This window comes from Miniopterus schreibersii, assembly GCF_964146895.1.
Source record: "Miniopterus schreibersii genome assembly, chromosome: 15".
NCBI lineage: Eukaryota > Metazoa > Chordata > Mammalia > Chiroptera > Miniopteridae > Miniopterus > Miniopterus schreibersii.
In genome coordinates, this window is record NC_138115.1 from 14,666,435 (window position 1) to 14,680,643 (window position 14,209).

The 14,209-nt window shown below is 40.0% G+C and overlaps 1 protein-coding gene across 1 annotated transcript in view; it reads left to right on the forward strand.

Moving 5' to 3' along the window:
• ERC2 (ELKS/RAB6-interacting/CAST family member 2) overlaps window positions 1-14,209 on the forward strand; it is an 809,820-nt gene that overhangs the window by 213,001 nt on the left and 582,610 nt on the right. Inside the window, exon 4 of the mRNA XM_081160189.1 lies at window positions 7,166-7,240. Within this exon, the coding sequence (XP_081016315.1) occupies window positions 7,166-7,240 (75 nt within the window). The remainder of the gene's footprint in view (window positions 1-7,165; window positions 7,241-14,209) is intronic.

Consider the following 14,209-nt stretch of genomic DNA (forward strand, 5'->3'; position numbering starts at 1 on the left):
CCACCTCCATTCTTCCTGTTTATACTAGAAGCCTTGAAGTCTTTGCTTTTCTCTTTCTTTAGTCTGTAGGCAATCTGTAGGAAGGGTCCTACACTTGGAATCCATTGTAAGAACACTGGTTTCACCCTGAGAAAAATGGGAAGCCACGGGAAGGTTGTGAGCAACAAAAAACGTGATATGATACACTTTCTTAAAAGATCATTCTAGTTGCTGGATTGCAATGTGGTTTGGGGGTGGGGCAATTTGTAGGAAGTCAAGCCAGTGTCACCTTCAACACATATCCAAACTCACCTCCTTCTCATTGCCTCCACTGTCACCCTGGTCCAAGGTTCTATCATACCTTGCTGGGGCTATTCCAGTTGCTTCCTCCTAGTCCCTGTGGTTCTGCCTTTACCACCTCTCTCCTTCTCCCACCCAGCCCACCCCCACCCCAAACCACATTGTAGTCCAGCAGCTGGGAGAATCATTTAAGAAAGTGTATCCTATCATTTTTTTGTTGCTCACAACCTTCCAGTGGCTTCCCATTTTTCTCAGGGTAAAACCAGCGTTCTTACAATGGACTCCAAGTGTAGGAACCCTCCTCCCACCACTCCCCACCACTGCACTTCTCTGACTTACTCCTTTCCCACCCCTTATGCAGTTCTAGCCAGGCACTTAAGCATTTGCTGTTCCCTCATTTCCTTTAGCTCCTTGCTCACCTTCCTCTGAAGCTTTCGCTAATCACCCTATTTAAAAATTGCAAATTATCACCCCCCCCACCCCCCCAACATGTCCTGTTCCATCTTCTTGGCTTATTTTTCTTTATAATACAATGACAAACCAGTTTGGTCTCCTTTTTAAAAGTATTGTGCCTTTCTCCCATTGGAATTTGAAATAAAAACCCAGGAGGGCTGGGATATTTTTCTGGTTCACGGCTGTATTTCCTGTACCCCTGCATCAAATTATTATCTGAATATGTGAATCTGCCATATCTTAAAACCGATGTGAGTTAATGTCTGGGATTATAGTGTTCCTTTCTTGTTGGTTTCTCCAACTGGTTTTGTTCCTTAGCAGTGGCAATTTTAATATATGGCTTCAAGTTGTTTGCCACTCTTCCCTGGAATCTGAGCAGGCCGATGATGGCTGCTTCAACCCACAGAGCACTGCAGAAGCGATGTCACGGGACTTCTGAGGTTGGGTCATAAAAGGCCACGCAGTCTCTGGCTTATTTTCTGGAACACTTGCTTTTGGAGTCTGTATATCTAAATGTAAGCCGTTGGATTATCCCTAGCCTGCCATGCTGTGAGACAGCCCAGACCACCAGGAGAGCCATATTTAGATGCTCATGTTGACAATTCTAGCTAATCCAAGCCTTCAAGCCATTTTCCAGCCAAGGCACCCAACAAATGAGTGAAGAAACCATCTTGGAAGTGGATCCACAAGTCCTAGGTATTCCAGCCTCCTGACAGCATGCTGTAGAGACAAACCATTCCTGACCCCGAATTCATGAGCTTAATAAAATGGAGGTGGTTTGACACCTCTACATTTGGGGGTGGTTTGTTACATGGTAGCAGATTACCAGAAAAGTAAGAGGGAAAGGCCAGGTACAAATAGTAAATTACCTTTGGAAAGAAAGTTAAATTTTGATTTTTTTTTTTTTTTTTGGTCTACTGAAGAAAGTGTACAGGGTGGGCAAATGTAGGTTTACAGTTGAGATTACACAAAACAGTGTATTCTTGTATTATTATTTATTAATTATTGTGTTATTTATTTGTATTATAACTGTAAATCTACGTTGGCCCACCTCTGTATGGCATGCTGCGAACATTATTCTGCCAGGGCTCATCTTGGAAGTGAGCGTCCATCCACATCAACTCACTAGACTCTAGATGCCATTAACTGCCAAGAAATGTCATCCGAGGAACCACCTGAGATTTCACGCTCAAAATTCTGGGTCCTGGGTATATTTCCATGTTGATCACCTGGAGGAGCTGGCAGTTTTAGACCAGCTGAGGCCAACCTCGTCATGAAATTATAGGAAAATATATAAACTGGGGATCAGGGTTAGAGTGAGATATTAAATCTTGTGATGCTGCCAATTTTCTTCTTTTATTTTTACTTTGCTTTTAAAACTGAGAATGGGTGTGACTAAAAATACCAGCCGGAGATCAGCGTTTCAGAATCAGCTGCCTGTTAAAAATCTGGATGTTCTCAGAGCTGGAAGGACCATAGCACCCACTCATAAAGTTCCTTCTTCTGCAGATCAGAGAGGGGTGTGTGTGCCCAAAGTCTCAGTCTGGAACCGTGGAGTCCTGATTTCCAGCTCTCTGTACAGTGCTCTTTCCTCTCAGTAAGTGGTTTTTAGCCTGCAGTCTGGTTCAAAGACCAATTTCTCAAGTGCTAGACCAGGCCCTGTGGACCAGCTAAAATGGTGAACACCATTTTGTTTGTGTCTGCTTTTGTGCCCATTACCGAAGAGAATCCACACCTTCCATCTGATTCTTACAGAGACCAGTGACCCAGAAAACCATAAGTACCACCGCTCTTGATGATTTAATAGTGTCATTTAAAAACTACCAGAGTAAGTTAAATGTTGTACATACCTCATACCTCCACCAGATGCCCTGGAAAAATTATTTAGTTGTTTAAGATCAGTACATAATGGGTGCATCTTTCAGATGGTTAGGGATAGTTGGAGCACCAACTATCTTACTGTTTCTTTAGAAAAATTTGGCCAGTACTCGCATATTAAAATCAATTTGTGATTCAAAAGCAATACAAAATGGAGGGCTAATTAGGCATTATTTCCCTTTGTAGCTATTGCAGTAGTTAAGGGAGAGAAGCTGGGATCTCTGCAGATAAATTGTGTAAATGCAGAGGCAAACTTAATAGAAGTTTATTTTTCATGTACCATCATCCAATGTGGGTGCTCAGCAGCTTTTTCAGATGGCGTTTCAGGAACCCAGGCTCCTTTATCTTGGGGCTCTGCCAACTTCTTGGGTCTTGAGTCCTTTACTTCTAGCCAGCAGACAGGAAAATGGGTGAGTTGAAGACAGGCTTTGAGGTTTTATGGAAATTGGGTTTCTCATTTCTACTCATACCTTCTACTGGCCAGAGTAAGTCACATGGCCCATCTCCATACAAGGGTGGTGGTGATGAAGCTTCCTAACATCCACTCTACACCAGCGATTTTCATCCGGTGTGCTTCAGAAATATTTAAAACATGCAATACCTGACTATTTAGTCAGGGGCATGGACCTCCTTTCCCTTAGATTGTCACATAAAAAAATGACAACAGCCAACTCAACAATAGCCTTCCAGTGTGAATGAATCAGAGTTATACCAATTTTTTTTGTCAGATTGGCAACAAATATATTTTTTGGTGTGCCGCAGAATTTTATAATTAGTTTATGAGTGCCATTAGATGGAAAAGGTTGAAAATTGTTGCTCTACATTAATGAAGAGGGACGTAAATCTTCCTTGGACAGTTGGTCCTCTCAGCTACAGTCAGAGTGAGCATTTTAAGGTTTCCAAATCTCAGAGATGGGTGAGATGTCTGAGGTGGGAATTTCAGACAGCACATGAAGTCTGCATGTGGATTACAGTCTTCGTTTACCTGACATCTTCGGAATTAGGACTGACTGAAAAGTAGTGTGGTTAAGAAAGAAATTATAATTCATTGGCAATTGGAGATGTTATTTTATTTTTTTATGGAGTGGCACAGAGGCTAAGGGCCCAATCTGGATTCTGAGCTGGTTTATATTACAGCAGAACTTGTGTAATTATAGCAAAGAGAATTCTGTTTCCAGTTTTACAAAACTGTTGCTACAAGTTTAGCTTTGTTAGTGCATATTTGCCCTTAAAGATGTTTTTGTGCTTGGCAGAAATTATAACAGCACATGCTTTTACCCGATGGGCTTTATTTTCTTTGTGTTGCTTTGTTGCTTCTTGGTTATTTTTATTTGTTTTATACAAGCTTAACCTCTCCTCAAATTATCTTATGATTTTTATTTTGGAACTGGGATTGGCTAGGGTATGAAATTATCATGAATTTCATTTTCATCTTTTTTTGTTAAGATGCTTTTGGTACCACATGGTATTGTTACCATTGTAATTAGCTAATTATTAATAATAGGAAATGAGCAAAAGGGAGGCCAGACATTATAAGCATGGCCATCTGGGCATCTTCACCAGGAAGCTGCAACTTCACACTCCTCAGGGAACCACTGTTCCAGCCTCTGAAAATCATTGGGGGAAGGGGTCCGACAAAGGGGAGATGGATGCATGTGCTGTAAAGTTGGGATGATGTCGGGAGGGTGGCTGTCATTCTAACCTAGAACAGAGATCATTGTTCAAAGGGGGTGGGGCCACTGCAAGCTCATGAAAATTTGGGAACACATAATCTCCCAGATGAAGGAGCTTGCTTTCTTGGCACTCTTGTTCCTCTGGCTTTGCTTCTGCCTGTGTTCTCTCTGTAGCTATGTGGGCCTGTGGACCCCATAGGCAATGGACTGATGGACTGCAGCTGGGAATACTAAATTAGCCTGATGCTGGATTGGACCATGAAAATGTGGAACGGAAACTCTGGGCAACAGCTTTAATCCTAGCTCTGCTGAAAGCAAAATGGGACTTTTTCCTTGGTGGGATGCAGGGACATGGGACCTTGGAAACTTAGGCCAATAAATGCCACTCATTCTCCCATATGAGTCTCAGAACATTCCTTTTCTCGTGACAGTGCAAGAAGCCCACCTCCACTGGCATTCAGTGGGGGGCATGGAGAGCTCCCCACTCACAGCAGTATCAGAACTGGTGACTGGTGAAATATATTTCTTCTACCACTTTACTATGGAACAATTCTCACAAGTGATTTACTTTCTGTTTTCTCATCTATGAGATTTTATTGGTTTAGTGATCTCTTGCTATCTTGGAATTAATGTTTAGGGCTAGGTAGCTTTTTCTGGAGGTTTGAAGCACTATTGATTCACCCAGTGGTGTGCTGGAACTGGATTGTACTAGCCCATGACAGCTGAATATTAGAAACTTGTTTTAACAACCTATGCTACAAATTAAATATCTAAACTCATGAATAAAGGACTTGTATTAAGTACTCACATTTTCTTAATTTTTGTTATATTTTACTATTATTTATGCTCTTGAGTTTCTTATATCTATTGTGTCCATATGCTGGAAATACTATGCAATGGGGTGTTATAGCACCACTCCTTCAAACTCTGCATTCAATGACACCACTTGGGTCGCTTGAAGCTGGCCCTGGTGGGTGCTGTTTGTTAAATGTTTACCAGCAGCCGACAGGACTCACCACACAGACTATATTCCTAATACGGTAGTGTTGAGGCTTGAAGGAGACAAGTATTGCCAGGGACATTGTAGATGCACAATAAAGGACAGCGGCTTTTAAGGCCATTCCTTCAGAAAATCTCAGCCATCACCATGGAGCCTAAAAATGACCTGTGCTACCAGATCATTGCAGTCCAGGGACTCCAAAAGGATACAGAATCTTTCTGTTTATCTGTTCATAAAATGGATTCAGTAATACTTCATCCATCTCTTTCAGGGATATGTTAGAGGAAAAAATGTCCTAATTGATGTGAGACCATTTTGAATCATTAAGAAAGATGAATTCTATTCCAATTCTTCTCAGATTGGAGGTTGAGAAGTAGTTCTGCACAGGTTTGCTAATTTGTGCTAGTGATGACTTTGAGAAGAAAATGTGCCCCCCCTTTCCCCCCACGGCTATAGTTCAGAGCCATAACTGTGATTCCGCAGCTCTGGTCCCCGGACACGTGCACGATGGTCCATAACCAGGTCTTCTTGGGCCCCTGGCAACTAAGAACAGTGTCATAGGATATGGGCGAAAGGTCACCCGTTTTCTTATCCTGGGAACGACTATCTTTTATTGTGGAATTCGGTTCTTCTGACAATTTTTACATCAATCTATTCTATCTTTATGAAATGACAATGGTAATAGACGGTAGCGGTGCAGGTAGAGTTAATTTCAATGTTTGTACTTGTAAAAAGCTAGAAATTATGCTGATCTTCTTTCTTCAATGTCCAAGTTTTTTTGTGGTTGCTGTTTCTTTTTTTTAATGTTTGTGGTCCAATGGAATATAAAGGCCTAAAACTGCTCCATGTTGACTTTAAATGATTTTTCTGGAAGAAGATAAGTCTTATGGAATTACTCCACAGGTGACTTACAAGTCAAATAATTCTTAATGGAATTTACTTCTTAGATAACTTGTATCAGCAGCATAACCATGTGTGGGCACTTTTGGTTACTCCTGTCATTGGCTCCTTTCACAAAACTGTTGATAATTATTAAGAAAATCAAAGCACGAACTGAAAAAACCTTGCTATCTCTTCTGCCAAGACAATCTTTTAAAGTCTTAATAGAATTGTCCTTTTGAGAAGAGGTGTGCAAAAAGTGAGCCTTCAAGCTTACAATTGCAATTATATTGTTTGCTCTTTACCTAATGCAATGGTAAATTGCAATTCCGGAAGTTCTTGAGTCTACATCTGGCTTTAACCATTTCTGCCTCCCCTCTAGCACTGTTGATATTAATGCCGATTTTAATTTCTTGGCATCACGGGTGCGTAAACACATCACACACATGTGTGATTTTGAACAAGTACCGAAACTGTAAATTAGGAAGCAAGAGATTCACAGGGTTTCATCAGATCATTTCACTCCAAAAAGTGACACAGTTGTACTGAAAAGGTTTTAAATTGCTCATTTCAAACTTACCTCAGTAGCAAAATGCCATGCGCGCACCAGATTTGCAAACACGTTAGTCATTTTCTTTCCGCCGTCTCCTTGCTGTGTTTGTGTCGGGAGCGCAGAGCAATGTAATTGAGTAAATTATGATCTGATGGCTGGGCAACAGCCCCAGTGTTGAACAGTATTTGGACTATAATTACTTGCTGGCTTTGTCACAGTTGACATTAATTATTGATGGAAGTCTCAGAAATAGCGCGCGTGCCAGGAGCCTCTCCCCGGAGCTCGGGCTCCAGGCAGGAGGGATGCTGAGGGGGGGTGGCACCTGTGGCTGGCGCGGTTGTGCCTGTGCGCAGCGGCCCTGCGCCCGGTGGGTGGGGTGGCACCGTGTGACGGCCATGGTGTGGCAGGAAGATGAACCGGCGAGCTTATTTCTATCGTGTTCCTCCCCAGGAATTGCACCGGAGGAGCCAACTTCAGCCGGAGCCAGCCAAGACGAAGGCTCTCCAGACTGTCATTGAGATGAAGGTAGGGGCTGTTCACATTTGTCAGAAACAGCTTGTGTGTGACTCCGGAGTTTGTTCTAACTTGATGGTGCCTAACAGACACGTGAAATGGATGTTGTGTTTTTCTCCAGGCACCCTGGCGACTGCTTTTATTCTGGATCCTTTTGCCCTCCCGGGTGCATTTAATTTCTGGGCCCTTTAATTAGGATTCTTTCTCCGAGCAAAGGGAGAAAGGGCTCAGGTAGCCCTTGGATGAAAGGAGCTGGCTTCCCTTCGGAGCATGGCCAGTGCTTTCACCCTTAAAGAGAGGTTTTGTGTGGGCTTTAAATTTCCGAACCTGGAAAAATTCTGTTTTCCTCCCACTCACATTACCATGAAAAGACACCTCAAGAAACTAAGATTTGGCAAAGGGAAGGTGTTTTATATGCAGCGGAGTCATTAAATAATTTAAATGATGCTATTAGCAAAATTTACTTATCAAAGAGTAATACCTTCTCTCGACTCCAGTATTTTCTCCTAACGAAGCCTGGAAAGTAGTGATTTTTAAAATACTCCCCAGGTATCCTCTTTAGCTGTGGAAGCCCAGAGATATGCTATTTCAAAGAATCAAAGATCCTCCTGGATGGATTTAGGGCAGTTAAAGAATAATGAAGTAAATGATGATGCCTAAGTCATGATCTGGGATTAAGAAATAGATCTAAATGAAAACCATTTGTTCTGTCAGTATCTAGACATCCGAAGTCTTGTTACTTCCGGTTTTAGCCAGAAGGAAACAAGCAGTAGAGTATTTGTCTTAAGAATAAATAATTCTTGATTTAAATTGCTCCATGAATAAAAAGAATAATCCATAACAATGATGTTTGAAATTCAGTAATTTCACACATGAGTTTAACACTCAAGAGTTTGCTGGTCACCATCAGCCTACAGGAGAATTGTGAGGCTTGCTGATAGGATAATGGTTTTTCTTTCTGTCTTATAGCACATGATTTTGAACTGTCTGCCAAAAAATCCCCATGTCCTGGGGAAAAATAAATTAATATGAACTCTTGAGTTCTTGGCATGTATGATTCTGACTTGGGATTTTTTTTTCTAGTAAATGATAGAAATTGCTTCATCCAAGTAGATTTTTGTGGAAATAATGTAGAACATTTGCTTTCAAACTGTATGCCTCCTGAAGGTTAAGTGAATCAAGGCACTCATAATGCATTTGCAGCACATTGGTTTGAAAATTATGCTCAAAGGGACCAACTGCCAGGAAGATTAAAAAATAATTGCTAATTTTGGCTCATCAATTTGTTTTGAATTTATGTAGTTTTAGCTTATTATGAAAAGAAACTTTATTCTGCACCTGAGGGGGTGTGGTTCGTAACTGGGATTTCATCCTTACTTCACATCAGAACCAAACTTGAAACTTAGTTGAGGCTTAAAAGGAAGGAAGGAAGGAAGGAAGGAAGGAAGGAAGGAAGGAAGGAAGGAAAAGAAAAAAGAGACAAAAATATTTATTTTAAAGATTTTTAAAACAGTCATTCAGTCCCCTTTCTACCCACCTCCACACATACATCCTCACAATTAGTGATGGAAAAGAGGGTGTGTGTGTGTGTGTGTGTGTGTGTGTTAAAGAATGAGTATGTTCTAAAAACCTTTGGAGAAACCAGGAATGACATCTCTCCCAGTGCTGTGGGCATTTTCCTAGTAGATATCACTATAAAGACAGTTAGTACTTACTTGTGACTTTCATAAGTAGAAAATCTATTGGATTCTAACCCACTGTTTTTAGCATCGTATGTTTTGTTAGAAAACAATAAATAAAAACACTCATTTAGGCTATCTATGTGGATAGTCATAAAAACATAATTTTTACGGCACATTTACAGCCATGTATCACCTGTAAATTGAGTCTGGAGTTTTCCTCTATGATGCCAATGGTGCTGATCTGTAGAGCACATTTTTACAACAATTGATGATCAAGGTATTGTCAGAGAATTGAACCTGGAGTTTTTCTGTTGTCCTTTGGATGCCTGCTTATTTACAAAGCACTGCCTTCTGTCTTGTCAGTGGAAAACTCTGGGTCCCATTAGCATCTACTCAACATACATAAATTGAATTACGGAGGCAGCTGGCAGAGGGTCATTTACCCAGCCATGTGTGTAGCTTGTGATAGAGGCTGTGATCTCATCTGATTTTGTATATTACATCCCTTTTAAGTTGGAGGGAATATTGGAAACCAATATTTTCCAAGCTGTAGGGTTGACTACCAAATAGAATTGACCTTTAATCCTGGTGGGTAGAATTTGAGACCCTGCTGTTTTTACCTCAAACACCTTTGGGTGAACGTCGGTGTCATCTGAAGCGCCTTGGCAGAATCTGGAGGTGAAGGGAGCTTTCCTGGAGTAAATTGGATCTGTAGTTTCAGGGAGATGACATGAATTAAGGGCTTAGAAGTTACCCCTACTTATCCCTGGCTTCTTAGTGAATCTGAGGGTGACCTTTTGAACCTTCATTTTCTCCACACACATACTTGGCACCAACTTGAGAAAGGTATTTATTTTGAAAAATCTGTGAAATCCTGCCCAAACTCAAGCGCTTTAGTACCACGATCTCATACTTGTAGTGACTCTCTGTACCCTTCAGCACTTTTGGTGCTGTGAAGATATATCCCAGTGGGGCAGGCCTTGGGGAGGGGCGTTTGTCACCATCACATCTACTGCCAGCCAGCTGAGCCAGGGGAGCGGAAGCCACCTGAAGGAAAACGAAGGGAAGCAAAGTGAACTGAAGTTATTTGTGATTTATCTTCTTGCAGGGAGCTCCAAGTTTTAATTTTGACCCCGATTTGGTCTGGCAGGTATGTTCCAAGTTTGCACTGTTAGAACACTGTGTGTGCTTCTCAGAAAAATTAGTTTTCTTGTGGATATTGCAGTGCTTTTCTCTTTCTTGCCTTTGGGTCTAAGAATTCTTTACTAAGCTCCTCTTTCTGCTCTTATGGAGAACTGTCAATAAAAACGGCAGTTAAAAGGCTTTTACCCTCTTTTTTCTTTCTTTAATGCTAAGTCCTTTGAAAGAATGTGTTTTTAATCTACTTTTATTATAAATTTGACATGGCATAAACATGATGTCCAAAAGTTGCACTTTCTTGGGTTCATTCCTTAAGCTGTATTCAGTGTGGTTTTTTTTTTTTTTTTTGTGTGTGTGTGTTTTTTAAGGGAAATGAATTACAGTAATGACAGAACTTGTCAGATAATCTCAAAATTTTTTTCTTTGTTAGTCAGAAATTCTAATGAATGAAAATCTAATTCAAAGTGACTTAAGCCAAAAGAAAATTTATTGGCTCATATAAATGGAAAAATACAACAACAACCCACCCAAAACAGAAGTATTGCTTCAAGCACAGCTTGATCCAGGGACTCAAAAGATATTGACAGATCCCATTTTCTCTCATTCCATGTCTTATTTTGGCTTCCTTCATGTGAGCTCTATTTTCAGACAGCCTCTTTCTGCCTGTCTTTGTGCTCAGGCAGGTGATTATCTTTCTTCTCCATGAGGCTGAGCTGACCTGCAGTTGGGTTAAGTTTCCACTGAAAGATATCTTGGTGTTTGGTCAGATTCAGCCAATTCAGTTCTACCGGGCATGTGCTGGAACATGGAGAAGGCAAGAGCCACTACTTGCCAGCTTCTCCCAAGGTCACACAAGCTAGGAAGGGAGAGATTTCCAATCCAAACCTAGGCTGCTGAATGCATCCCAATTTCCAGTGTGAACTTAATTCACATCCTAGGATCTAATCAGGAAAACCTTGTGCTGGCTGAAATGGTTTTTTGGTTTTTTTTGGCTGTAGGTTTATTTCATCCATCTTTTGAACTGTTACTTGTCTGAGTCTAAACACTGAACTCTACTTAGAATTATTTCTTCTCTTAGGATGATGTGTTCATATAAAATTTGTGTCAAGCCTAGTTTTTCTAGTCAAGCCATTATGATGACTTTTAGGCTTCAAAATATGCCCTGGGTCCTTTTGTGGCTATAAAAAAAAATAATAGCAATAATAACAACGATACCACCTGCACCACCAGTGACAACCCACAGCTCGATCACCACTGACCACACATGGGTAACCAGGCGCAGGGTACCTGACATATAAAAACTTGTGAATAGGCATATTTAGCAATTTTGCAGATGAGAGAGCCATGGTTGAGAGAGTATAAGCAACCTGCTCAAGGCTCTACAGCTAGTCTATTGAACACAGGTTTCTCCTCCAAAGTTCTCACACTCGGTAATGCTCCAGTCTGCTTTTAACGAAGATGGCCCATGCGTTCAACTGTTTTTCCTTTTGACACTTACTTTGAAAATTGTGTGCTGAGGTTTGCATCATAGAACAGGTTGAGGCAGCTCATGAGAACTGGAGAGGCCTATTTGGTATTTTTGAAAAGGCCCCGTGTTGTATTTTGTGCTATAAAGCAAGGTTCACCCTTTTATACATATATGTTATCAGCCCTCCAAATAGGCTCCAAATGTGTACCCTACAGCCAACGTATGCCCTGTTTTCTCTCCCTGGGCTTTAAGTCTTGCCCTGAAGTCTTTATAACAGTGTGGAGTATAACTCATTCAAACTTGGAAAGCCCTGTGTTTTTGATGTGCACTATCCATTTACAAATACCAAAAATTATCCTTTAGCTTATTTTTTTTCCTTGAGAAATTTCTTCATCTTCTCATCTTTCAACTTAAAAAACCCCAACTTTGTCTTATTTAACTATTTTCTTTAAATAAGGGGGAAAATGTGGGTTTTAAGTGATAGCCAGGAAAAGCAAAATGTCAAGTTAAATGTTAGCTCTGTATGATATATAGTTGTCATTTAGAGGCAAAGAGGACTTTAAAAAAATGAGACTTCTTTTCTTCTTTGCCCAAATGCTTTTTACGATGTGTTTGAGTCTAAATGAGTTGCCAGTTGATGATTTCTGCAATAAACAGGTTTGGTCGGTGTGAATTTAACTCCTGAAGTTGAGTCACAGATGCCAGTGTTTGTTGAGCATCTATTTTGTGCATAGCACCATGGAAAGCCTTTCAGAAAAATTGAGTGCTCAGACTTTAAGGCACTAATGGAAGGAAGTACATAAACCAGGGTCTAAACAATGACCTATAAATGGCAAAATGGGCTTCAGGGGCACAAAGGATAAAAAATGAGAGAGGGGCAGGGGGTACTTCTTGAAGGACGTAGCCCTTGAGGAAGGCCTTGAAAGATTGGCATGATCTTGATAAAGAGTGGAGGAATGGTTTATTAACAGTGGGAGGTATGTGAGCAAAGGCAAGGAGGCTGGAAACTGTGAGGAGTGTCTGGGGAAGAGCAAGTGATTCAGTTTGGTTGAGAGAAGACTTTTTAAGTTTAAAAAAACAATGGAAGATCAAATTAAGCCATAAGAAAGTGAGAGAAAAAGAAATAAGAAATAATAAAGATATCCAGTCATCTATTGATGGGCATTTTGGTTTGTTTCCGTATCTTGACTATTATAAATAAAGCTACAGTGAACATAAGGGTACATATATCTTTTTGAATTAGTGTCTTCGATTTCTTCGGGTAAATACCCACAAGTGAAATTGCTGAGTAATAAGGTAGTTCTGTTTTTGGTTTTGTGAGGAAGCTCCATACTACTTTCCATAGTGGCCGCACCAATTTGCAATCCTACCAACAGTGCACGAGGTCTCCCTTTTCTCCACACCCTTGCCAGCACTTGCAGTTTGTTGATTTATTGGTAGCCATTCTGAAAGGTGTGAGTTGATAACTCATTGTGGTTTTAACTTGCATTTCTCTGATGATTAGTGACGTTGAGCATCTTTTCATATGTCTCTTGGCCATCTGTATGTCCTCTTTGGAGAAGTGTCAGGTCCTTTGCCCATTTTTAATTGGATTGTTTGTTTTGGTGTTAAGTTGTATGAGTTCTTTATAAATTTTGGATATTAACGTCCTATTCAATGTATCTTTGGCAAATATCTTCTTCCTTTCCTTAGGTTATCTTTTTGTTTTGTTGATGTGGTACATATATACTTTGGAATATTACCCGTCCATAAAAAAGAATGAAAATCTTACCATTTGCAATAGCATGGGTGGATCTAGAGGTTATTATTCTAAGTGAAATAATTTGGACAGAGAAAGACAAATACAATATTATTTCATTTATGTGTGGAATCTAAAGAACAAAATAAATGAACAAACAACAGAAACAGACTCATAGATACAGAAAACAAACTGAGGGTTGCTAGATGGGAGGGAATTTGGGGGCCTGAGTGAAAAAGGTGAAGGGATTAAGAAGAACCAATTGGCAGTTACAAAATAGTCATGAGGAGGTAAAGTACAGCCTAGGGAATATAGTCAATAATATTATAATAACTTTATGTGGTGCCAAGTGGGTACTAGACTTACAGGGGGGATCACTTTGTGAATTGTATAGATGTCCAATCACTACGTTTTACACCTGACACTATTATAAAATAATATTGAATGTCAACTGTGGTTGAAATATTCAAAACAAGAAATAAAGATAAAAGCTGAAGTTAATGAAATAAAAACCAAACATATACTAGAGGAGAACAACTAAACCAAATGCTGCTTTTTAAAAGAGGTTAACAAAAATGCAAATTCTGGTTAGAATAAAAAAAAAGAGAGATAGCACTGAAAGGGGGGCATTGCTATCAATCTTATTGACATTAAAAATCTGAGAGGATTTTATTAACAACATTATGATAATAAAGTTGAAATCTTAAATAAATTCTTTAAAAACACAACTTGTCAAAACTGCATGTGAAGAAATAGAATATCTGAATATTTGCATATACCTGTATTAAAAATGATTCTAGAGTTTAAAATCTTACCACAACCAACAAAAGCCCCTGATAATTCAAAAAGCAAACCAAACAAAATAAATGCAGGCCCAGATGGCTTCTTCAGTGAATTTTGCGAAACATCTGAAGAAAAAAATTACATCAATCATACAGAAACTATTCTAGGGA